The sequence below is a fragment of the Mesoplodon bidens genome, assembly GCF_964165515.1.
Source record: "Mesoplodon bidens genome assembly, chromosome: 1".
NCBI lineage: Eukaryota > Metazoa > Chordata > Mammalia > Artiodactyla > Ziphiidae > Mesoplodon > Mesoplodon bidens.
The window spans coordinates 196,292,368-196,319,907 of record NC_138176.1 but is presented as its reverse complement, the minus strand read 5'-3'; the positions used below and the strand labels follow the sequence as shown (position 1 = coordinate 196,319,907).

Here is a 27,540-nt window from a genome sequence, read left to right as displayed (position 1 = left end):
AGGGAGAAATTAATAAGTAAAGAAAGATTGGAAAAATAACATATGTTTGCAAATAAAAAAATATGTTCCTGAAAAATACGTGGGCTTAGAAGAAATGATAAAAGATGAAGAAGATAATTAAAACTGAAAAATAGCAAAAATACTATGTGTCAAGCTGGGGAAATTCAGATAAAGTAGTTTTTAAAGGAATATTTATAGCTTTAAATGTTTGTATGATAAAAGAAAAGATGGTTGAAATTAGTGATATAAACTCGACAAAATAAGTAAAAAAGACCCATTAAATCTCTAGATTTAATGCAATCTCTATCAAATATCCATGGTATTTTTCAGAGAACTAGAACAAATAATCCTAAAATCATGTAGAACCACAAAAGACACCAAAGTGCCAAAGCAATCATGAGAAAAAACAACAAAACTGAATATATCACACTCAGACTTCAGGCTAGACACAAAACTACAGTATGGTATTGGCACAACAACAGATATATAGAACAATGGAACAGAATGGATTGCTAGGAAATAAACCCACACACTTATAGTCAGTTAATATGAGACAAAGGAAGCAAGAATATACAATGGAGAAAAGACAGCATTTTCAATAAATGGTGCTAAGAAAATGGGACAGCTACATTTACAAGAATGAAATTAGAACATTTCCTCATACCTTATACAAAAATAAACTCAAAATGTATTAAAGACCTAAATGAAGGATCTGAAACCATAAAAATGCTAGAAGAGAACATAGGCAGAGCACTCTTTGACATAAATAGCAGCAATATTTTTTTGATCTGTCTCCTAAGGCAAAAGAAATAAGAGCAAAAGTAAACAAATGGGACCTAATTAAACTTAAAAGCTTTTGCACAGGAAAGGAAACCATCAACAAAACAAAAAGACAACTTACTGAATGAGAGAAAATGTTTGTAAATGATATGATCGACAAGGGGTTAATATCCAAAATACATAAACAGCTCATACAACTCAATATAAAAAAAAGGCATCCAATCAAAAACTGGAAAGAAGCTTCTGACAGACATTTTTCTTAAAAAAGACATACAGATGGGCAACAGGCACATGAAGAGATGCTCAATATGGCTAATTATTAGAGAAATGAAAATCAAACCCACAGGGGGATATCACCTCACACCTGTCAGAATGGCTATAATCAAAAAATCTACAAATAGCAAATGTTGGAGAGTATGTAGAGAAAAGAGAACCCTCCTACACTATTGGTGGGAAAGTAAATTGGTGCAGCCACTCTGGAAAACAGTATGGAGGTTCCTCAAAAAACTAAAAATTGAACTATCATGCGATCCAGCAATTTGATCCCTGGGTATATGTCTGGAAAAAATAAAAACACTAATTCAAAAGGATACACACACCCCAAAGTTCACAGCAGCTCTACTTACAATAGCCAAGATATGGAAACACCCAAGTGTCAATCTACAGATGAATGGATATAGAAGATGTGCCATATATATATATATATATATATATATTCCTATATACATAGTAGTATTAGTCATATAAAGAATGAAATTCTGCCATTTGCAGCGACATAGATGGATCCAGAGAATATTATGCTTAGTGAGACAAAGTCAGATGGAGAAAGACAGATACCGTATGAAATCTCTTATACGTGGATTCTAAACTATAATACAAATGAATGTATATACAAAACAGAAACAGACTCACAGATATAGAAAACAAACTTGTAGTTACCAGAAGGGAGAGGGAAAGGAGGAGGGACAAATCATGGCATAGGAATAAAAGATAAAAACTACTATGTATAAAATAAGTAAGCAAAACAGATATATTGTACAGCACAGATAACTATAGCCATTATCTTGTAATTATTTTAATGGAGTATAATCTGTAAAAATACTGAATCACTATGCTGTACACCTGAAACTAATATAAAACTGTAGATCAACAATACTTCAATAAAATAAAAAAGAAGAGCAGAATGAACTTAAATGTTGAAAGAAAATAATAAAAATATAAGAATAAAAAAAGTTAATATTGTTCATTGGCCACTTATAACAATAAATTTATTTGCTCATCATTGTACTCAATATTAAAAAATAGGAGAAAAAATGATAGATCTGTTTATTTCTTCCTATTTGCAACATTTTGGAAAATACCATTTTATTAGTAATCTTACATACAAGAAAATTGAGTAAACTTTGAATGCTGATGGTATGGGTGCTGCAATTAGATAGGAGAAACTTTTTTTCCAGGTATTATCTTGCTCTTACAAACTGATTTAATTTGATTAATATTATGCCAAAACTTTCCATATTCTACAATGCTTTATTTTAAAAATTCATGTATATCGCAGCAACATGGATGGATCTAGAGATTGTCATATTGAGTAAAGTAAGTCAGACAGAGAAAGACAAATGTCATATGATATAACTTATATGTAGAATCTTAAAAAATGGTACAAATGAACTTATCTACAAAACATAGAGTTATCTACAAAAAATAGAGTTACAGATGTAGAAAACAAACTTATGGTTACCAGGGGGTAAGGGGGGGGAAGGGATAAAGTGGGAGATTGGGATTGACATACACACATTACTATATATAAAATAAATAACTAATAAGGGCCTGCTCTATAGCACAGGGAACTCTACTCAATACTCTGTAATGGCCTATATGGGAAAAGAATTTAAAAAAGAGTGGATATATGTATATGTAAAACTGATTCACTTTGCTATACACCTGAAACTAACACAACATTGTAAACCAACTAGACTCCAATAAAAAATGTTTAAAAAAACTGAGAAAAACTGAAAAAAATATATCATGTATAGTTTTAAACTTTCTCTGAAGCTTTATCATCTTTTATATCTTGCTCTTCAGTACCTTTCTAATGATTTTCATAATATGTTTTCAGGGGCTTGTTCAAAGGATCTAAACAGAAATTGATCAACACCTATAACTATATTACAACATAGACTCATAATGCTTAAAAATAACTATATAAAGAATTATGTATACATTCATGTATTACAAATCAGTTGTAACTTTTTATGTATAAAATCTGTTTATGCTACACAAGAGTTTCATTTAGTTTTCATTGTGAGTATTGCAACATCCTGGACAACTCCATATCCATGATACTCGTAACAACACTCAACTATCAGGGAGTTGAAACTTTTTTTTTTTTTCAACATCTTTATTGGAGTATAATTGCTTTACAATGTTGCGTTAGTTTCTGCTGTATAACACAGTGAATCAGCTATACGTATACATATATCTCCATAGCCCCTCCCTCTTGCATCTCCCGCCCACACTCCCTATCCCACCCCTCTAGGTGGACATAAAGCACCGAGCTCATCTCCCTGTGTTATGTGGCTGCTTCCTACTAGCTATTTTACATTTGATAGTGTATATATCTCCATATCACTCTCTCACTTCATCCCAGCTTACCCTTCCCCTCCTCGTGTCCTCAAGTCCATTCTCTACATCTGCATTTTTATTCCATTTTTTTTACATTCCATATATATGTGTTACCATATGGTATTTGTTTTCTCTTTCTGAACTTTCTTAACTGCATTTGCTTTTCCACCAAAACTCAAAGGGTGTATGAGTCATTCCATATGAATTAGTCAAAGGTGAAGGACAAAAATCATATAATAACTAGTAAAAGACAAAAATTGATATAATTACAATCTTGGTCTGGGAAGACTTTTAAGGTTAGCATTCCAGACATAATCCAGAAATTAATAGATTTATTCATTTCACTTCTTAATAATTTTAAATTCTATAACCAAACAAACAATATGATAAAAGGAATTTTATGTCTTCCTTTTAAATCCTTACATGTGTAATTTCATTTTCTTTCCTTAACATGTTACTATTTCCACCAAAATGTTAAAAAAAAAAGAGGACTGGTGGACATACTTGGTTTTTTACCAATCTCAAAGGAAATACTTTCAGAATTACCCTAATGATAATGGTATTTGCACTAATATTTGTTGCTTCTCTTTATAAGATTAATACTCTTCTATCCCTAGTTTGCCCAGGCTTTGTTGTTGTTGTTAAATCATTAACAGATTTTTTTGTTGATTTAATTGAGATACTCGTCTAATGGTGCTTGTATATATGTACACATACATATACACACAAACATATATACATAATATATCATACATATATACACATATCCATGCATATATCTGCCCTTGAAATATATATATATATATATATATATATATATATATATATATATATATATATATATATATATATATATATAATTTATATATTTACAGATTGATAGATAGATACATATATACTTACACAGGCATATATATTTGCATTTGGTTTGGTAATGTTGGGAGGATTTTACATACATATTCAAGTGTGAGTCTGGGTTAAAATTTTCCTTTCTTACACTGTTCTTGTCATCAGGATGGCTATTAAAGGTTTTGCTAGCCATATAAATAGGAAAGTGTATCTTTTATTTTATTCTCTGGAAGACTTTATATTAGATTACACTTAGTTCTTATTTGATTGTTGGGTAGAACTCACTGATGAAGCCATCTGAGCCTGGATTTCATTGTTGAAAAAAATTTGACTAATAATTCAATTAAATAGTAATTTGATTTCTTTAGTGGTTATAGGAGCATTCAAGCTTTTTATTTCTTCTCAAATAAGAGCTTAGTAATATTTTGTAGTAATTTGCCCATTTCTTTTACATTTTTAAAGTTATTGGCATAATGTTCAAAATGTTCTTTTTGTTCCTAAAGTATCTATGGTTATAATAATCTTTTTATTCTAAATATTAGCTAATTGTGCTTTCTCTGTTATTCTTTTTTCTCTTGATTTCTTTTCACCCATTTCTCTATTTTTCTAAATTGTTTCAAGTACCAACTTTGTCCATACTTTGTACAATACCATGATATTTTCTTTATCTTTTATTTATTACTTCCTCCTTTATGTACTTTTTCATTTATTTTATTGCTCTTTTTCTAGTCTCTTTATGTGGATGTCCATCTCATTAGTTTTGGATATTTCTTATTTCCTAATATGAGCATTTAAGTCTGTGAATTTCCTTCTAAGTACTGTTTTAGGTGCATCTTACAGGTTTAGTATTCTCAGTATTTTTGTTATAATTGAAAATAATTTCTAATTTTCATCACAGTATCTTCTTGAATGAATTGGATATTTGATGTATATTTCTCAATTTTAAAATGTGTGGGATTTTTCTAGTTATCCATCTGATACTGACTTTTAACTTAATTTCAGTGTGTCTGAGTACGTAATTTGTATTATGTCAACCCTTTTAGACCATTTACCATTTCTTTTAAAATTACATCTTTCAAAAAATTCCTGGAGTTTGAGTAATTTCCATTATAAAATTTCTGAGTTATTTTATTAATCAAACAAGAATAAAAAACAAAGTGAATTATATTTGAAAGAAAATGAACCTTTGCATCTGAGATTAAAGGAGAACTCTTGATGGGATGAACTACCTTCTCTCCTGGGGTCACAGAAACTCTCCAGATGCAGTGTGTATAAGATGGGTAGCCATTTGGAAATCCTGGGGAGGAAAGGTTGCCATTGGATTCTTGTAGGGTTTCTCCACATGCTGAAAGAAAAAAAAAGTTTGATTTTTTTAAAAGATGAAAAAGATAAGATTTTTCTCTAATTTTTATGAAAGACATTGGCCTCTTAAATAAAATCTCCAGTCTTTTGGTGTTAGACAAGAATATATATTTGTATTTTATAAAACACTTTTCCTTTCTCAGTAATTTCTCTTTATGTCTTTCTTACTAGAATTTCAGTATACTTAATCAGATTACTATAGCTAACTATATAACAAGATTATGAGATAAATAACCTGAAGAACCACAAAGTTTTTCCTCATGGAAACCCTTTCTCATTCATTCTCAAGGAGACAGTAGCCAACTTATACGTCACCCATATTCAGCTTCAGGCCAGTGGATACCTAGTTGATGTGGCTCTGGGACCACACGAAACATTCCATTAGTATATTTGGTGTACAGTGAGGTTAATTTTAATAATGAATACCATATCAAGGTTGAAAAAAGAAATCTTATATAATAATGAGTAAATAATCAATAAGAGGTGCCAAAATGTCACACGCAACAAAAATTTTTTTTCAAAATAAACTGGAAAAAAATTGAAAGATAAAAACATCACAGAAGACTCAAATTTTCAAATAAGACATAGACATTTATTTATTCTCTGTCTTCTGTCAATCATAAGTAGAAATTACTGGAAAAGCAATTATATTTTCCTCTTACTAAGCCTTTCTAATTTCTTGGAAGTGATTACCAGTCATTGAAATAGCAAACAATAATCAGCTACACAGCCTCAAGATCTGTATGATTGATATCTATAGGCCATTTCAACAAAGGCAAGAAGAGAGCATAATTAACTCTGTTTCAGCCAAGGTTTGTAGTTAGAAGCATTCTATAATGGATTTTCTTGTTGTTTTTGCAAGACATGGTATGAGCCACATGAACCTAGGCTGCTTTAAGTATCCTTAATTCAAGAATAATTCCTATACTGCAGCCAGTTTATATAAAGATTTATATAAACGTTTATAACCTTCACTCAACAATTTGAAAGAACAGCTCCTTCCCCCTGAAGGAGACTGAAATAAAAACTGATATACTACCATGTTATAGAACCATAGCTCCCAGCAAGTGAACTCATGTCTCATCAAATCAATTAATTATAAATGGTTCTGCATATCTTGATTTAAATGAAGAAACAAAGATGATGGCTTTGAAAACATAAAATAGAGCTGTAAAAACTGTCTGATAAGATATAAATATTTATTTAGAAACACAGATATTATGTTTGCACAACAAAATAAATTTAAAATAAGAGCAAGCAGTGTTTATTATGATGAATAGGCAGATAAAAGCAACTTCAGAATTAAACAAAAATGCTCAAGGTAAAAAATATATAATCAGCCCTTTCCAAGAATCATCTAAGGATACTGGTAAATGTGACATTACAGGAACCCTTAGAAAAAGGAAAGTTTGTTAAGATTTATTAGTGCAAACAATGTGCTTCTAACTAGGATCAGTTTAGATGCTAAATAGTCATTTAGGGAATTGAATGTGTTCCAATGAAAAAAAGCTGCAATTTACAGTAGTTTAGAAATAAATTCTGAAATAATTGAAAACTCCACTAAGCCACATAGAATGCTGGTACTGGATTTCCTAAAGTAGAATTTTAAAAATTAAATATATTTGACTCACTAATGTAAACAAACACTACGGTTCTGATAAAAAAGATTAAAAAACTCTCTAAAATGTAAAAAAAAGAACATAATTCAAAAATTAAATAAATCTATTATATAGCACCTGCTTATAATTCAAGAAGTACAAACACATATTGTCAAGTTGTGATAATCATTTGTGCATTTTCCTCAATAAATGTGGCTGTCCCAGGCTACATGATCACTATTTCAGAAAATTTCATCAATTTTCCTGGCCATTTGTTGATTCATGCGACGATATATAAAAAAAACTTTAATATTAAAAGAACTAAAGGAAAATTAGCAAGGGAAAGATGGTACTACTAAGTTAAATACATAGTCTGTCCGTTTACTCAGAAAGCTATGTGGATGAGAAAAGAGAAGTTGAGTCATGGCATTACCCCTTGTTAATTATGTCATACAAGCAAGGCTCAAAAGCTTCAACTTCAGTTTTCTCTTTTATAAAGTGGCTATCTTATTAATATGTACTTCATAAAGTTGTTTTGTAGAGGTCAAGTATTGTAATGCCCAAAGTTCTCTTTTTAACCCTTAGATACCTCTGACACAGGTAGGAAGACTGTGCGCTTAATTGTTAGAATGTATCTTTGAGCTACAAAATGCAGTCTTATTTAAGAGAAAAAAGGCATAAAGAAATATACACAGGCAAATTATTATCACTCTCCTAATCAAAATTACTCTAAAATGAAACATAATTCAGAAGTTAAACTTCTATCTCTCTAGGCAGATGTCATTATCTTATATGTACAAAATTATAAAGATTCCACAGACAAAAAAATACTGTTAGAGGTAATACTCAGCAAAATTACAGAACACAAAATCAACATACAAAATCAGTTGCATTAACTAACAACAAACAATATGAAAAGGAAATTAAGAAAACAACCCCATTTATAAGAACACCAAAAAGAATAAAATATTTAGGAATAAACTTAACCAATAAGGCAAAAGATATGTAAGGTGAAAACTACAAAACATTGCTGAAAGAAATTTAAGGAGACAAAGAAATGTGTTCATGGATTAGAAGACTTAATATCGTTAAAATGTTATCCTTACTACCCAAAGCAATCTACAGATTCGGTGCAATCCCTATCAAATTCCCAGTGGTGTTTTTTGCAGAAATGGGGAAAAGTGTCTTAAAATTCATATAAAACCACAAACCCTAAATAGCCATAACAACCTTGAGAAAAAAGAACAAAGCTGGAAGCCTCACACTTCTTGACTTCAAAACATATTACAAATCTACAGTAATTAAGAGTATGGTACTGGCATAAGAGAGACTTATAGACCAATGGGACAGAATAAAGAGCCAAAAATAAACCCATACCCAAACAGTAAATGGGATCTTCAACAAGGGTGCTAAGACTATACAACATGGAAAGGATAGTCTCTTCATCAATGGTGTTGGGGAAATTAGATATACACATACAAAAGAATGAAATTGGACCCTTTTCTTTTGTTATACACAAAAATCAACTCAAAGTGGATTAAAGAGTTAAAAGGAAGACCCAAAATTGTAAAATTCCTAGAAGAAAAGACATATGTGAAAAGTTCCATAACTGTGATCTTGGCAATGATCCCTCAGATATTGGCACTAAAAGTACAGGCTTTTAAAGCAAAAATAGACAAGAGGGACTACATCAAACTAAAAAGGTTCTGTGCAGTGAAGGAAAGAATCAATAGAGTGAAAAGCAGTCTTTGGAATGGAAGAAAACATATGCAAATCATGCATCTCATAAGGGGTTACTATCCAAAATATATAAGGAACTCTTACAACTCAATAGCAAAAAAAACAAAGAACAACAAACCCCAAATAACCAAATTTAAAATGGACAAAGGACTTGAATAGACAGTTCAAAGAAGACATACAAATGGCCAATAGATACATGAAAAAAATGCTCAACATCACTAATCATCAGGGGAATGCAAATCAAAACCACAATGAGATATCACCTCACATCTGTTAAGATGGCCATTATCAAAAAACAGGAAATAACAAGTGTTGGTGAGGATGTGGAGAAATTGGAACCACTTTAACTGTTGGTAGGAAATTAAAATGGTGCAGTCACTGTGGAAAACAGTATGAGTTTCCTCAGCTATTATAAATAGAACTACCAAATTATCCAGCAATTCTACTTCTGGATATTGATGCAAAAGAACTGAAAACAGAATCTTGAAGAAATACACACACTCACATATTCATTGAAGCATTATTCAGAGTAGCCAAGAGATAGAAACAAACTAAATGTCCATCACTGGATGAATGAATAAAGAAAATGTGTTATATACATACAATGGAATATTATTCAGCCTTAAAACAGAAAGAAATCTGTCATGTGCTAACAACATGGATGAACTCTGAGGACACTATTATAAGTGCAATAAGCCAGTCACACACAGAAGGACAAATGCTGCGGGAGGTTTCTAAAGTAGTCAGACTCAAAGAGGTGGAAAGTAAAATGGTGGTTGCCAGAGTTTGGGAGGACAGGAACAGGGAGCTGCTGTTCAATAGGTATAGAGTTTCAGTTTCAGTCATGCAAGCTGGAAAGGTTCTAGAGATCTGCTGTAAAGCAATGTGTATATAGTTAACAGTACTGTATTGTACAATTAGAAATTTGTTAATAAGACAGGTCTAATGTTATGTGTGTTTAACCAAAGTTAAAAAATAGTTAATAATAAAAAGTTCTTTATTCTATGATCCATCTCACTTTTGCATCACATGATTCTAGTGTAACTTACCTCTTCCAAGATAGAAAATTGTGTTTGAATTGTATAAATGCTACTTGGATTGTGTGTGTCTGAGAAATTATTACAAATTCTTGTGTTATTAACAATATGGTTAAATTTACTGATTATATTTACATCTACAGATATTTTCCCAAGCAAATATCTGCAACATCCACCAAATATCAAAGGTTGAGAATCCTTTTTCCATTTTTTATAAGAACACATTTATAATTTTACTAACTCTAAATAAAACAGACAATAATGTATTATATAAATCTCTTCCCCCCAAATCTTGATAAACTCTAGAGTAGGGGAAGAAATAAAACTATATCTAATCAACTTAGCACTACCTAATTAACTTTTTCATACATCCATGGCTTCCTTAAACTTTTATATGTAATAAATAAAATTTAGATTTAAAATTTTAAGATAAGGAATGTTAAAAGAAATCCCAAGTCATCTGAGCCATAATGGTGAGATTAATTACTGAAATATTTTAAAATCTATTTCAATAGTAACTCCCTATCCAAGTTTGAATCATCTTTGAAGATGAAGCACAAATACCAACTCCAAGAAGCCTTCCTCATTCCAGGGTGCAGCTCAGTTTAGGCACCCCTCTCAGAACTGCTTTAGCATCCTTTACTGATGAGATTTACTTCCTCAACAAGTAATATTGTCTGTATAATACCACAGATGATTGGTTATTTGTGTGTATAACTTGTGCTTCCTTCTCTGTGGCCATAATATCTGGTGCAGTACTTTTCCCATATTAAAGCAACTATTTCAGTCATACAACAACTAATTATTGAGCACCTAACTTATATCTGATTCAGAATACCCTGAGGAAAAAGCCTAACTCCAATCCTAAAGATTATACTCTAATTATACTCTAATGTGGGAAATGACAAGTGAATTGATGATTATAGGAGTAAGACATAAGGCCAGAATCAAATAAAGCATTTATCAACATGGGAATCCTGGGAGACCAGCGAGTTTTTAAGTAGGAGGTTACATAGGAGCCAAATTCTGAATATGAGTTAGGATTTAGCCAGGAGGCAGTTAAGAATTTTCTGGCTGGAGGAAGAAGTGAGAGGCAAGCATACTGTAGTGTCAGGGACTGAATGAAGTAAAGGTGAGAAACTAGGCTGTAAGGGAAATAACTAGAGAAGAGGCTGGGGGAAGAGACAAGGGAAAATCTTGAAGGAGACATTGAGAAGGAAATCAGCCTTTATCCTAAAATAAGCAGAGTAAGATTTACATATGGAAAAGTCACTTGAACAGCAGTGTGGCCACTGAACTAAAGAGATGTAAGGATGGAGGGAAGAGCTTACTTAGGAAGCATTGTAGCAATCCAGACAAAAGATGATGATCCCTAGGATAGGGGATTCACTTCAAGAATGTGAGATAGATACCAAGAAGGCAGCAGGACTGACTAGTTGTGGGAAGTGAGGTGAAAGGAGGAAGTAAGTAAGAATGCCCTCCAGGTTCTGGCTTGGAAAGATCTATGTGTGGTACCATCAACTGAACTAAGGAATGTTTTATGGGGGAAAAATAATGGGTCCATGAATAATTGGGAAAATAACTAAATTCTTTCTGCATGTTGGCAATATATTTTAACCAAGAATTGTACATAAGCACATATATCAAGTGTATTCTGGCTGGAATCTCAGAGCATTATATAAGGAATTAAAGAGATTAATATTTTAGGTAACTAAAAAGAACCTCATATTAATTAAAAAATAATTTTAATGTATGAGTGTTTAAAAAGTTTCTAGTATTCGAATTCCGTGAACACTGAAACTAGTCTTCCACCCCTGCAACCACACAGATGTGCATCCATAGATGTGGATATCCTGTACATATACTGTATGTTTAACAACAATTTTAAATTTGTAAACATAGATTTGTATGTGGGTTCATGTGTGAATACACATACACTTTTATATAATAATGAACATTCTAATCCTCAGAAGCTCCTTTATTTTTAGATATTAATGTACTTTATTTTCTCCTAGTTTTATGTTGCTTGACATTTAATTAAAGAAGATTTACTGAGAGAATATTATGTTTGACAGTTGGCATAAGTATGAAGTAGTTATAAGACAAAAGTTCATGGGACTACAGAAAAACTATATTAAGAGAAAATGCAAATAAAGACAAGAGACTGTATTAGAAGAAGAGTTCAGCTTCAGGAGTTTAGAAATTAAAAAAGGAAAGTAAGTCTAAAATTAGATCCAAGTAGAGAAGAATACATTTAGAAAATGCGAGTCACAAGAAAAAGAAGGCCCCCCAAAAGAGAGAGAACAAGAGAACAAGTGAATCATTTATGAAGAGAAGAAGATGCACCACCACTCACACACACACCAGAGGGTATCTCTTTCACAAGCAGACTGCTGATTACCGGGATAAAGGGAAGATGAAGACCATTCTCTGCCCCATGTAGATGTTTCTATATGTTAATGAGCAAATATTACATTTGTTAATGAATCAGCTAGCCCTCTCTTGTACTCTACAAAGAAAGTTTCCTGGACTGGTACCAATAACCACAGTAAACTTAGTTAATATAACTTCCCAATAATTAAATATATATATAAAAAAAATTTAAGCAAAGCCTATGTAAAACTTCAGTGATTAATATACCCATCTTATCTCTGAATATCAGCACAAATTATTAGAATAGCAGCCAGTTAAAACGTTTATAGTTATTTTAACACTTGTGATCTTAGTATCTGGAACAAAAAGTGAATTCCATAGGTATTAGTTTCCATAAACAAAAAAATTTGGGAAAAGTTGTGTTAAGCAAAGTTAAGCATGTTTTTTTGTTTTTTGTTTTTTGTTTTTTTGTGTGTGGTACGCAGGCCTCTCACTGGTGTGGCCTCTCCCGTTGTGGAGCACAGGCTCCAGATGTGCAGACCCAGTGGCCATGGCTCACAGGCCCAGCCGCTCCATGGCATGTGGGATCCTCCCAGACCGGGGCACGAACCCGTGTCTCCTGCATCGGCAGGTGGACTCTCAATCACTGCGCCACCAGGGAAGACCAAGCCTGTATCTTTGATATAAGCTATTTCAAGCATTTTGAGTATATAGGAGGTGCATAGAGTAATAAGTATTTCCAGTTTGGAAGCAGAATCTTTTCTTTCTTGGACCAGTAATGCATTAGTGTTCCCTTGGAACATTGTTATTAAGACCCTCCTTTAATCTTTTTTCACAAGTTTATCTAATAGCAAATATTTAGTAGTTCACTAGAAACATGGTTAGAACTTATTTTTTTGCAACAAAGTTATAAATTCCACTTAATTAAATTTAAATTTATATACTGTTAATGATGCTGTTTGGAAGAAAAGATCAATCAGGACTCAATTCTGAAGTTGAAATAAAGGATATTCTTTTTATGTTGGCAAGGAAGCTCTTAATTTGACTATGAAATCATGCAACCATTTAATAACAACTATAAAACAATGTTTTTTTTCTCTTTTACTAATTAAATAAAAAGAAATAAAGCTTACTATCCCTGTTCTTTAAATTTGATCTCTAGCAATTTGTTTTTAATTATACCAATGTGTGTTCCAGAGTTCTTTCCTATTTCATTTTATTATTGGCAACTTTAAACTGAATATGTCAGTCACATGCCAGCATGAAAAGAGACAAGTAAACAGTTGAGTAAATTGTGGCTCGGGCTTCCCTGGTGGCGCAGTGGTTGAGAGTCCGCCTGCTGATGCAGGGGACACGGGTTCGTGCCCCAGTCCGGGAAGATCCCACATGCTGCGGAGCAGCTAGGCCCGTGAGCCATGACCACTGAGCCTGCGCATCCGGAGCCTGTGCTCCACAATGGGAGAGGCCACAACAGTGAGAGGCCCGCGTACCACAAAATAAAAAAAAAAATGTGGCTTATTCATCTGTAAGAGCACTATCAGGCACAATTATGCTTCTGAGTTTGGGTGGTGCAATACCTGGACATCTGTACAGCTTTCTCGCCTGTGCAATATCTCCTTTGCTTAAACGGGTTCGCTGACCAATTGCTGGACGTATGCCATTATCATCACGTGAGGGGAGAATGGTATCCAGAAACATCCCCCTGAAAAAAATCAGAAGCAAGTCACACATAAGTCACCAAATTAAGACACATATATTCCTTACAAATATATTTCTTTTTCAAACTCAAACCAATCAAAGGAGAAATATATCAGTGTTAAGACTTAAAGAGTGTGTCAGACTTTCAAAATACTTTCATCAAAGTAGAAAATTGTGTGCTAAATGTGTATGGTTAATATAAAGTCAGTGATGGCATTCACTTTTTCCTTAAAAATGTATATTATTTGTTTTTTAAAATCTAAAATTCTATATAGTCCCTATCAAGTACACTATGGTTCTTGTTTTGGTGACTCAAGATCTAAAAATACTTAAATTACCAAGTTGTCAAACAATTCTTCCTCGTAGAGATCTATTTTCTTAAGAACAGCTTATAATAAATATTTTTTAGATTACTAAACTTGTAAAAGTCAAACAAAACAAGTATGTTAATATTTTTAAATTAAACTACTAATTTAACCTAAGTACTTTTTGAAGTCAAATTATTACAGTATATGTTACAAGAACAAGGAAAAACAAAGAGTGTCAAATTTTAGGAAGTTTAAAGCAAAATAATTTTGTCACACACACATATACATATAGTGTAAAAACTTCATGGTAAAATTTATAAGCAAAAAAACCCTAACTAAGCAGTGCACTAATAATGCTAAGCTACAGATACTGAGCTTTTTCACACCCAAGGTTGTGATACAAACTTGCTGTGCATGACTAAAAATTGTGAATATAGTAAACTAAAGATACAGTCTAATTTTGCAATGAATATTAACATTTGTAGCTCTAAAGAAAGTAACTGAGCTTAAAATTTAAATGGATTGGGAGACTATTCCAAATGGTGAGGAAGTATTGTATAAAAAGAGACATTTTTTATAAAAGTGTTTTAAATTAAATACAATTATTAAAAAAAACAAACTTTGAAACTAGGATGAATGATGGGACAGCTTCTTTCCAAAATTTTTAAACGAAAAATTGTATTTAAACTGCAGGTTAAAAGAACAACATTTTAGGGCTTCCCTGGTGGTGCAGTGGTTGAGAGTCCTCCTGCAGATGCAGGGGACGCGGGTTCATGCCCCAGTCCGGGAGGATCCCACATGCCATGGAGCGGCTAGGCCCGTGAGCCATGGTCGTTGAGCCTGCGCATCCGGAGCCTGTGCTCCATAATGGGACAGGCCACAACAGTGAGAGGCCCGTGTACCGCAAAACAAACAAACAACATTTTAGCTCTACTTTTTCTTCCTTTAAGAAATATTTACTGGGAATTCCCTGGTGGTCCAGTGGTTAGGACTCCACGCTTCCACTGCAGGGTGTATGGGTTTGATCCCTGGTCAGGGAACTAATATCCTGTATGCTGTGTGGCGTGGCCAAAAATAAATAAATAAATAAAATTTACTGAGCATTATAATAGACCGATAGACATGAATTTATAGCAGTAAATAAAAGAAACAAAAATTCCTCCCCTTAAGATTCTCACATTCTAATGGAGGGAGAAAGTCTTTTACAAAGATTAATAACTGAGGTAGTGACAGATACTTTGGAGGAAAATAAGGAAGAGAAGATGAATATTGATTATCCACTGATGGGATAGCTTTTAAAAAGAGTGATCAAAGAAAAGCTCACTTGGAAGTTGACATTTTAGCCAAACATCAAGGAAGTGAAGGTGAGGTAAATATGGGTAACTGGGAGTAGAGAGTCACAGCGAGAAAGAACTTTAAGAAATACAGAAACCCTGAGATTGGAGGATGCTTTGTTTGAGTGTCAAAGTTTAACTTTTAACCTGAGGAAATCTCTTAATATGTGGATGATGGTAAACAGAGGTGTGACATGATCTATAAGTAATTTATGACTAACCTCCCTAGCTTCTAGGTAGGAGTGGTGATCTTTAGGTAAAACCCAGATAACTCAAATAGATACTGGAACTATTTTAAAACCAAATCTAAGTCTCTACAAAACTCCATATGTATACTACCTGAGATGAAGGTGGGGAGGGGGAACTAATGATCATCAAAAGTGAGAGCTTGCATACACTTAATAAAATACAACTCCAGCTAGGCCAGTGCAACTGAAGGGGAAGTTGAGCTACAGGGTAGCACTGAGAAAAGTTATTATTCAACTTTGCTGCACAAATCAACAGATACATTAAGTAGGTAAGTCCAAATTAGTGAAGTGTTACAACTTCTGCAGTACTTCAGTACTAATGGAGTATTCACTATTTTCTATTCCTATTTTGAAAAAAAAACCCCATAGTTTTTGAAAAAAATTGTTTTTTCCAGTTTTCAAAAAAAAATAAGATTCAATTTTAAAAGGTCAAGGACATCTTGGAGAAGATACATTCAAACAAAGGCGATAGAATGATGAATTTTGGCTCATTTAATCTATGGAGGTAATCTGACTTTCATTTGTATGGGTGTCAGTCACCCATTCTTTTGATCTTTCTCTGTGGTCAGAAAGTTAACAATTCTCTCCTTCCACAACCAGGACATTAAGCAATGTAGGCTCTTCCTGAACATTCTTTCAGACAGACCATAGATGGGGTCACTTACTAATCTTCATTTGTTTTACCTACATTAGAAGTGTGAATTAACTGTGCTTTCCATAAAACTTCATAAAATTTTACAATTCTCTTATTAGAAATGGGCAGTTCCAGTATGCAACCATGTACATTACAAATTATCTATGCATATAAAGCCCCCTATATGCAGCCCTGTTCTTCCCACAATAAGTACCTAAATCTGCTCATGGGAAATATTGATGAAAACAACTAAAACTTTTATAGACTATCTGGGTTCAGAATAGAAGAAACTATAAAACTTCAAATACTTACATTAACAGAATGAAGGGCAAAAGCCACATGTTCATCTAATTGATGCAGAAAAAGCATTTGACAAAATTCAACACACTTTCATGATAAAAGCACTCAGCAAACTAGTAATAGAAGGGAACTATCTCAACATAAAAGGTGATATATGAAAAGCCTACAGATAACATCACGCTCAATGAAAAACTGAAAATTTTTCATCTAAGATCGGGAAGATGGCAAGGATGTTTGCTCTCACCATTTTTATTCAATATAATATTGAAAGTCCTAGTCAGAGAAATTAGGCAAGAAAAAGAGTCAAAATGTATACATGTTGAGAAGAAAGAAGTAAAGTGATCTCCATTTGCAGATAACACGATCTTATATGTATAAAATCCTAGTGAGTCCAACCAAAAACTATCAGAACTGATAAATTAATTCAGCAAAGTTGCAGGATACAAAATCAACACTCAAAAATCGTTGCATTTCTATGCAATAACAGTGAACAATCTGAAAAGGAAATTAGGAAAACAATTCCATTTAAAATAACATCAAAAAGAATAAAACACTTGGGAATAAACTTAACCAAGGAAGCATAAGACTTACACACTGAAAATTACAAAACATCGCTGAAAGAAATGAAAGAAGACACAAACAAATGGAAAAAACATTCTATATTTATGGATTGGATGACTTTATTTGTTAAGATGTTCACATTACTCAAAACAATCAACATAATCCCTATCAAAACCAAAATGGCATTTATTGTGGAAATAGAAAAAAAACAGTTCTAAAATTCATATATAATCTCTTAGGACCTTGAATAGCCAAACATATTTTGAAAAAAAAGAACAAAGGTGGAGGACTCACACTTTCAGATTTCAAAACATATTACAAAGCTTAAGTAACTAAAACAGTGTGATATCGGCATAAAGACACACCTATAGAACAATGGAATTGAACAGGAATAAAATATACCCTAGTGTATATAATGACCTTTTACAATGGTGTTAAAGGTATTGACTCAATGGGGAAAAGATAATCTTTACAACAAATGATGTTGGGAAAACTGGATATCCATGTGCAAAAGAACAAAGTTAGACCCTTATCAAAGCCATATATAAAAATAACTCAAAAGAGATTAAAGACCTGAACATAAGACCCCAAATTTTAAAACTCTTAGGAGAAAACATGGGGGAATGGGGGAAAAGCTTCATGACATTGAATATGGCAATGATTTCTTGGATATGACACCAAAAGCATAGACAACAAAAGCAAAAACAGGTACGTGGGACTAGATTTTTAATTAAAAAGCTTGTGCACAGCAAAGGAAACAATCAAGTGAAAAGGAGAGAAAATATTTGCAAGATATGTATATCTGATAAGAGACCAGAATATACAAAGAAATTCTATAGCTCAACAATAAAAAAATGGAGTAATCTGATTTAAAAATATGCAGAAGATTTGAATGGAGATTTTTTTCTTTTTTTTTCCATTGTATATATGTATCACATCTTCTTTATCCATTCCTCTGTTGATGGACATTTAGGTTACTTCCATGTCCTGGTTATTGTAAATAGTGCTGCAGTGAACACTGGGGTGCATGTGCCTTTTTGAATTATGGTTTTCTCTGAGTATATGCCCAGTAGTGGGATTGCTGGGTCATATGGTAGTTCTACTTTTAGTTTTTTAAGGAACCTCATACTGTTCTCCATAGTGGTTGTATCAATTTACATTCCCAGCAACAGTGCAAGAGGGTTCCCATTTCTCCACATTCTCTCCAGCATTTATTGTTTGTAGATTTTTAAAAAAATAAATTTATTTGTTTTATTTTATTTATTTTATGTTTGGCTGCATTGGGTCTTCGTTGCTGCATGTGGGCTTTTCTCTGTTTGCTGCGAGTGGTGGTGCACAGGCTTCTCATTGTGGTGGTTCTCTTGTTGGGAGCACGGGCTCTAGGTGTGTGGGTTTCAGTAGTTGTGGCACACGGGCTCAGTAGTTGTGGCTCACGGGCTCTAGAGCACAGGCTCAGTAGTTGTGGTGCACAGACTTAGCTGTTCCGTGGCATGTGGGATCTTCCCGGACCAGGGCTCGAACCCATGTCTCCTGCATTGGCAGGCGGATACTTAACGACTGCACCACCAGAGAAGCCCTGTTTGTAGATTTTTTGATGATGGCCATTCTGACCAGTGTGAGGTGATACCTCATTATAGTTTTGAGTTACATTTCTCTAGTAATTGGTGATGTTGATGGCCAAGCATATAAAAATATGCTCAACATCACTAATTATCAGAGAAATGCAAATCAAAACCATAATGAGACATCACATCATACCCATTAGGATGGCTACTGTCAAAAAATTAAAAAAACAAAACAGAAAAGAACACATGTTGGTGAGGATATGGAGAAATTGGAACACTTGTGCACTGTTGAAGGGATTGTGAAATAGTGCAGCATCTAAGAAAAAAATGATGGAGGTTCTTCAAAAAATTAAACATAGAACTACCATACAGTTCAGCAATCCCACTTACTTCTGTGTATATATCCAAAAGAATGGAAAACAGGATCTGGAATAGATATTTGCATACCCATGTTCATGGCAGCACTATTCACAGTAGCCAAGAGGTGAAAGCAACTCAGATGTCTATCAACAAATGAATGAATAAACAAAATGTGGTATATGCATCCAGTGGAATATTATTCAGCCTTAAAAAGGAAGGAAATTCTGTTACATGCTACAACATAGATGAACCTAAAGGATTTTATGCTAGGTGAAATAAACCAGTCACAAAAAGACAAATATTGTGTGATTCTACTTGGTATCTAAAGCAGCCAAATTCATAGACACAGAAAGAGGAAAGGTGGTCCAGAGGCTGGTGGTGGAGCAGGGGGAGAGAGGAGAGTTGTTGTTTAATGGATATAGGGTTTCAGTTTTTCAAGATGAAAAGTTTCTGGACATCTGTTTCACAACAGTGTGAATGTACTTAATACTACTAAATTGTACATTTAAAATTAGATAATACAGTAAATTTGATATTGAGGTTTCTTGACCACAATAATAAAAAAATTCAAATACTTTGGAGGTGGTGGCTGAGAGCTGTGCGAAATATTTCCTCTCATGAAATTCAGAACAAAAAAATAATGTGAATTGGATCAATTCTTCTAACAGGTAGATACAGTTACTTTCACTATAGGAATATAAGTTTATTTGGGAAAAGTGAATAGGTAGATTTTGAAACAATAAGAGAAAATAATAGTTCAAGGCTAGTTGTCATGCAACTCCAAAGTTAGGTGTAGGGGTTGTAAATTGCAAGAACTTCGTGCTTTATGGAAAAGGAACAATTTAAAGACATAAAAGGAGTACAGGATAAGGGAAAATGTATGTTTCAAACTTCGGTATAGGTTCATTGTCTACCAGGGACAGAAAGAATAAATTACCTGTTCCATTCTCCAGTACCTGCTCTATTCCAAAGAATCTAAGCTCAGTTTATTTCTAACTAATTTAACTCAACAGTATAAGAGAAGCACTTTGGCTAAACTGGTACCCAAATCCTCATTTTTCACATGTTTCTAAAGAAAACTCAATTCCAAGCATGAAAACAAAGCTTTATAATTCTTTAAGATTAATTTCAGGCCAAGTTTATGGATGTATTTCTACTAACACTTCAATTCAATTCAAAAAACAATAAGTATTTGCATAGTTATTATATTTGAACAAATATATACTTCAGAATAAAATGATTTTTAAAACACAATTAACACTCAATTATGTTAATAATAAAGTTTGGTCATAAAAAAGCATAATTTAAATATTTATCCAAGTATTAAGAGTTTGTTTACACCCTTCTCTACTTATTACCACAAATTTTTTTAAAAAACAGGGAATTAACTTGAATTTACTGTCTTCTTCCTGACCCTGCCTTTAAACATAGACATTAATGAGTTGTGAACTGGGCCTGGTGATCAGAAAAGAATGAGTGGAATGGACATGAGTGTAAAATGGGTATAAATTGGGAAAAAGATATGACTTCAACAGTTTTAACAGTTTCAGATTCCTTACCTGGAAACCATTGCCTTGATGACATCTTGTTTAGAATGAAATAGATCAAAACCCAAATTTATTACACTCTTAAAAATTAGCATTCAGTCACTAATGAAATAATTTTGAGGTTAATAACTGGAAAGTATACGAAGTAAAATATTTTCCTAAAATGTTCTCTGAGAATTATTTTACTATAGCATTTTTCAAGTGAAATTAGTACTTGAGCAACAGAAAACACACAATAAAAACACAAGTCACATGGAGAGTATAACATTCCAACTCAGCAACTGAGCTTGCTATTTGACTTGAAATGCCTAATTTCCATTAATAGTGCTTTGCCAATTTAACATGCTGATTGGTTTGGTAATCATTTTATTTGAACTTTTTAAGATTTAAGAATATCAAATAATTCAAACAATTTTAATTTTTACTTAGAATCTATTTATTTGATAGGAAATGTGAAAATGTGTTTTTAAAATCTCAAATGCCTCTTGTTGGCTACAAAATCCAATCAAGTATATTTATAACAGCAATATTTCAAAGTGGTTCTAGTTCTAATGTTAAGCCTAGTTTTGTGAGGAGCCACATAGAGGAAAGGAATTAAAAGTCAAAAGGTATAACCTGAGACTCCAACCTTGAGAAGGTGTTCCTGGCATAGTGCATGATACTGTCAAAATCATATCTTTCTCCAAGCGAGTTCACTTCTCCAGGCTCCATCTTCAGAAAATTGTACTCTTGACCTAAGAATTAGGCACAGAAAACATTTCAGAAGCCTCTTAACAGACAGAAAACAGAACAGAAGAGCGCTTCCTGCCTCTATCTGCTCTCTACCAAATGCTGATCGCTGATCTTCATGATGTTGTATTTACACACTAACACCCAGGTACTCGCAAAATGGTACATCCAGTGCCACTGCTTGCACTTGAATATCTTCTTGAAAGAGTAATATTGAATTTCATTCCTAAGTTAATTTTGGCAAAAAGGTAGATTACCAAAAGCATGTTTTGGATTTGTTTTCTTTGTATACTCTTTCACCTTCTCTAAATATTTATTTCTTTAAAACTACTGTTTTTTTTTAACAAATTGTGATTATAAAAAGTTACATTTTGGGCCTCCCTGGTGGCGCAGTGGTTGAGAGTCCGCCTGCGGATGCAGGGGATACGGGTTCGTGCCCCGGTCTGGGAGGATCCCATATGCCGCGGAGCGGCTGGGCCCGTGAGCCATGGCCACTGGGCCTGCGCGTCCGGAGCCTGTGCTCCGCAACGGGAGAGGCCACGACAGTGAGAGGCCCGCATACCGCAAAAAGAAAAAAAAAAAAAAAAAAAAAAAAAAAAGTTACATTTTTACTTAATGTTTCCCACCTTTCTCTTATGACTATATTTGCCAAGATCAAAAAAAAAAAACCTTCCTATTTGTGTTAGATTCTATGAAACACTGGGAAAAATATAAAAACTATATTTGTAGGTACACAGAACATTGCAGGCATTTGCTATGTGACTTTGTCACTAAAGATAAAACCAGAGCAGCTGAAACAAGATTCTCTTTGATGAAAAGGAGGCTCTACTTGGAGGGCTTTTTTGGTCAAGAGAATATGCTTCGGAACTTACTTTTTCATTTTTTACTTTTCACGACTGCTATTTTACCTTCTGGACATCTTCATGTTAATAGACTTCTCAACTGCCTGTTTGTATCAGTATTGTAATATTATTTCTTGAAATTTGAAAATAACATAGTGTTAAATGTGTAGATCTACATCAGTGGTTCCAGAGGCAGAGTATTTCCTCAGAGTTAAGGTTTCAGTGATTCATTTTTCACAATTTTAGCAGCCAAATATGGCTGCTTTTATAGCTCATTTTGAAACATCAAAGTGTAAAGTTGAGTTATTAGGCTTCCAAATTCAAGGCTGGAGTTCAAAAAAGAACTATTATTGTACAACACTTATGTAATTATTTAAATTTTATTCCAACTGCTGTATTACAACTGAATATAAAAATATTACATTAAAAATTTCCCAAAAGACAATAAAAAAATGAGTGATGCCACAGAGCATAATATCTTTCCTACATGTGATAAGGAAGTCTGATATACTCACTTGAGCATTAAAGATAAAACAATCAGCCTGAAGTTACAGAACCCAAGTCCCAGAGTAAAGTGTTTCAGTCCACCTTACAATGAATTCACACAATACATAGTTTTCAATGAACTAAGCACACCATATAGTGAAATACATGTTCCACAAATCTCTGGTTTGTCTGTCTGTATTACATCTATTCTCGGGAAATACCCTGCATTATCTTCAACCTTTGATAGAAGTAACTGTTAAAAACTCTCTTCTTCATGAAACATGGTAAGTATATTTTAGTACAACCAACTATAAGGTGAGATTTTTGTAAAGCTGTGGGGCTGATTTTTTAATATTAATCTATAAGCCACTGGAGATATCAAATTTCAAACACAATATGTGAGTATACTCTCTAATTAAAGCAAGATGTTTCATAGAAATTTCTGAAAGTGGAACATGAAGCAACTTCAGTAATACATTTTGATGTATATAACTGAGCAGTTACCATGTATGTGACATAGTGTTTTGTGCTATTTAAAAAGAACACAGCCATACTTGGTCCAAATAAAGGAAATCAGACATTTCATAACAGAAGAGAAGAGGATCAGAGATAGAGAGCACCAGTGGAACTCACCCTAAACAATTTTTTAAAAAATAACAATCTCCTTCTTGAAGGCATGTTCTAAAGTGGATTAAAGTAATCCAATCTTTGTACCAAATTGGTTCCTATCATAGTCACTAATTTTGCATATAAATGCAGCTAAAGTCCACACTTATTAGACGTTGCCCTAGAATAACACTTGATCTAAAATTTCTGAGCCAAAGTAAGTCACAAATTTGCTGAAGATTATTCTCCAATATGAATTTTTCATACTAGAATTACCTTGCTATAGTACAGTCAGCCTTCAGTATTTGCAGGGAACTGGTTCCAGGAAGCCCTTGGATACCAAAATCTGTGGATGTTTAAGTCCCTTATATGAAATGGTTTAGTACAATGAATAAGAAATTTCGATTCAAAGGTTGGTTGAATCCACGGATGCAAAACCCTATGAATATGGAGGGCCAACTGTCCATACATACAAATGATTGCAAGTGAGTGAGAAAAGTGAGAATAATCATATGTTGAGATTATCGTTGAATCCAAACAAGGTATGACAAAATGTGCATGGAGTTCTAAATACTCAGGACATCTCATGCAATAAATTGTTGTTTTCTATTAGATTGAATGTTGACTCAAAATATGAGTCAACATTATGAGTCATATTGACTCAAAAATATGAAAAGCCATAAATTGTTTAGCATTGTGTTAAGTATTATACATTTACATACTATTTTTATATTTCAGGTTGTTTTAGCTACATATATTTATGTTGAACCAGAGTCCTATATTTCAGAGCAAGAATCATTCTTGGAAGATATTTCCTTTATAAGTTATTTTGTCCACATAATAGAGGAAACAGTAACTGTGGTTGATAGAAAAAATTTCATTTAGTTGGCAGTTGGAGGAATTTTCAGAAATATTATTTTCTCTTTGTCTCCCAATGATATAAAGTATAAAATGAACCTTGATAGCTGGTTAGGCATTAGAGTCTTCTATATTGGGAGTATAGATGTTATTTACATCTCTTTCAACACTACAGATTACTTATTTATTCTTTTTTTTTTAATTAATAAGCTTTCTTTTTTAAGAGCGGTCCTAGGTTTACAGAAGATTGATCACAAAGTACAGAGCATTTTCAGTTGTAACAAATGTACCACACTTATTTATTCTTGAAGTGATCTCTTCCCTGTAACATCACATTCATTGATTTTTCTCCTACTTCTTAGACCAAACTTTCTTAATCTTTTGAGAGATATTATACAAAATGTTGCTTAAATATTGGTGTTCCCCATATTCTACCCACAATCTTATTTTCTTCTTCCTCCAACATTTTCCTAGACAGTAAAATCCACTAGCAAATTTCTATCTCTAGATATCTTAAAGTCTAGACTCACCTTTCCTTTGTCTACTAAATTTCTCCACTTGGACTATCTAAAGGCTTCTCAAACTCAAGGGTATGCTAAACGAAATTATTTGTCTTTCTTCCTCTTAAAAATATGTTGCTTTATCCATATTTCTTAGATAATTTGATGGTGCCACCATTCATCCTGTTGCCTAAAAATAAAATCTTTAAGATTTGCTTTCACATGATATTCCTCTTAAAATATTTTTGAAAGATTATTCCTCTCCTTCTTGGCCTACACCACCCTAACTGAGGACTTAGTCATCTCTTATAAACGATTTATTTAAGTTTCTAATAGGTTTCCCTGATGTCACGTTCATCCTGCCCACCCCAATATCCCCATTCTCAGTTAATAATCCATACAGCTGAAAGAAATTTTTTAAAGTAAATATATTTTTTATTAGTTTCTGCTTTATAACAAAGTGAATCAGTCATACATATACATCTGTTCCCATATCCCTTCCCTCTTGCAACTCCCTCCCTCCCACCCTCCCTATCCCACCCCTCCAGGTGGTCACAAAGTACCAAGCTGATCTCCCTGTGCTATGCGGATGCTACCCACTATCAATCTACCTTAAGTTTGGTAGTGTATATATGTCCATGCCTCTCTCTCGCTTTGTCACAGCTTACCCTTTCCCCTCCCGATATCCTAAAGTCCATTATCAAGTAGGTCTGTGTCTTTATTCCTGTTTTACCCCTAGGTACTTCATGACTTTTTTTTTCCCTTAAATTCCATATATATGTGTTAGCATATGGTATCTGTCTTTCTCTTTCTGACTTACTTCACTCTGTATGACAGACTTTAGGTCTAACAACCTCATTACAAATAGCTCAATTTCGTTTCTTTTTATGGCTGAGTAATATTCCATTGTATATATGTGCCACATCTTCTTTATCCATTCATCCGATGATGGACACTTAGGTTGTTTCCATCTTTGGGCTATTGTGAATAGAGCTGCAATGAACATTTTAGTACATGTCTCTTTTTGAATTATGGTTTTCTCAGGGTATATGCCCAGTAGTAGGATTGCTGGGTCATATGGTAGTTCTATTTTTAGTTTTTTAAGGAACCTCCATACTGTTCTCCATAGTGGCTGTACCAATTCACATTCCCACCAGCAGTGCAAGAGTGTTCCCTTTTCTACACACCTTCTCCAGCACTTATTGTTTCTAGATTTTTTGATGATGGCCATTCTGACTGGTGTGAGATGATATCTCATTGTAGTTTGGATTTGCATTTCTCTAATGATTAATGATGTTGAGCATTCTTTCATGTGTTTGCTGGTAGTCTGTATATCTTCTTTGGAGAAATGTCTATTTAGGTCTTCTGCCCATTTTTGGGTAGGGTTTTTTGTTTTTCTGCTATTGAGCTGCATGAGCTGTTTATGAATTTTGGAGATTAATCCTTTGTCAGTTGCTTCATTTGAAAATATTTTCTCCCATTCCGAGGGTTGTCTTTTGGTCTTGTTTATGGTTTCCTTTGCTGTGCAAAAGCTTTGAACTTTCATGAGGTTCCATTTGTTTATTTTTGTTTTTATTTCCATTTCTCTAGAAGGTGGGTCCAAAAGGATCTTGATGTGATTTATGTCATAGAGTGTTCTGCCTATGTTTTCCTCTAAGAGTTTGATAGTTTGTGGCCTTACATTTAGGTCTTTAATCCATTTTGAACTTATTTTTGTGTATGGTGTTAGGGAGTGATCTAATCTCATACTTTTACATGTCCCTGTCTAGTTTTCCCAGCACCACTTATTGAAGAGGCTGTCCTTTGTCCACTGTGCATTGCTGCCTCCTTTATCAAAGATAAGGTGACCATATGTGCGAGGATTTATCTCTGGGCTTTCTATCCTGTTCCATTGATCTATCTTTCTGTTTTTGTGCCAGTACCACACTGTCTTGATTACTGTAGCTTTGTAGTATAGTCTGAAGTCAGGGAGCCTGATTCCCCCAGCTCCGTTTTTCATTCTCAAGATTGCTTTGGCTATTCAGGGTCTTTTGTGTTTCCAAAGAAATTTTGAAATTTTTTGTTCTAGTTCTGTGAAAATTGCCAGTGGTAGTTTCATAGGGATTGCATTGAATCTGTAGATTGCTTTGGGTAGTAGAGTCATTTTCACAGTGTTGATTCTTCCAATCCAGGAACATGGTATATCTCTCCAACTATCTGTATCATCTTTAATTTCTTTCATCAGTGTCTTATAATTTTCTGCATACAGGTCTTTTGTCTCCTTAGGTAGGTTTATTCCTAGATATATTATTCTTTTTCTTGTAATGGTAAATGGGAGTGTTTTTTTGATTTCACTTTCAGAGTTTTCATCATTAGTGTAGAGGAATGCCAGAGATTTCTGTGCAATAATTTTGTATCCTGCTACTTTACCAAATTCATTGATTAGCTCTAGTAGTTTTCTGGTAGAATCTTTAGGATTCTTTATATATAGTATCATGTCATCTGCAAACAGTGACAGCTTTACTTCTTTTCCAATTTGGATTCCTTTTATTTCCTTTTCTTCTCTGATTGCTGTGGCTAAAACTTCCAAAACTATGTTGAATAAGAGTGGTGAGAGTGGG

At 33.4% G+C, this 27,540-nt stretch overlaps 1 protein-coding gene across 2 annotated transcripts in view; it reads right to left on the bottom strand.

Annotated features, from left to right (window-relative positions):
• The window catches only part of TLL1 (tolloid like 1), a 281,852-nt gene that overhangs the window by 123,243 nt on the left and 131,069 nt on the right, over nucleotides 1-27,540 (bottom strand). For both annotated transcript variants that reach the window (XM_081250937.1, XM_081250938.1), the window contains exons 7-9: nucleotides 21,548-21,653; nucleotides 13,942-14,066; nucleotides 5,484-5,599 (exon numbers count right to left, since the gene is read on the bottom strand). In XM_081250937.1, the coding sequence (XP_081107063.1) occupies nucleotides 5,484-5,599; nucleotides 13,942-14,066; nucleotides 21,548-21,653 (347 nt within the window). The remainder of the gene's footprint in view (nucleotides 1-5,483; nucleotides 5,600-13,941; nucleotides 14,067-21,547; nucleotides 21,654-27,540) is intronic.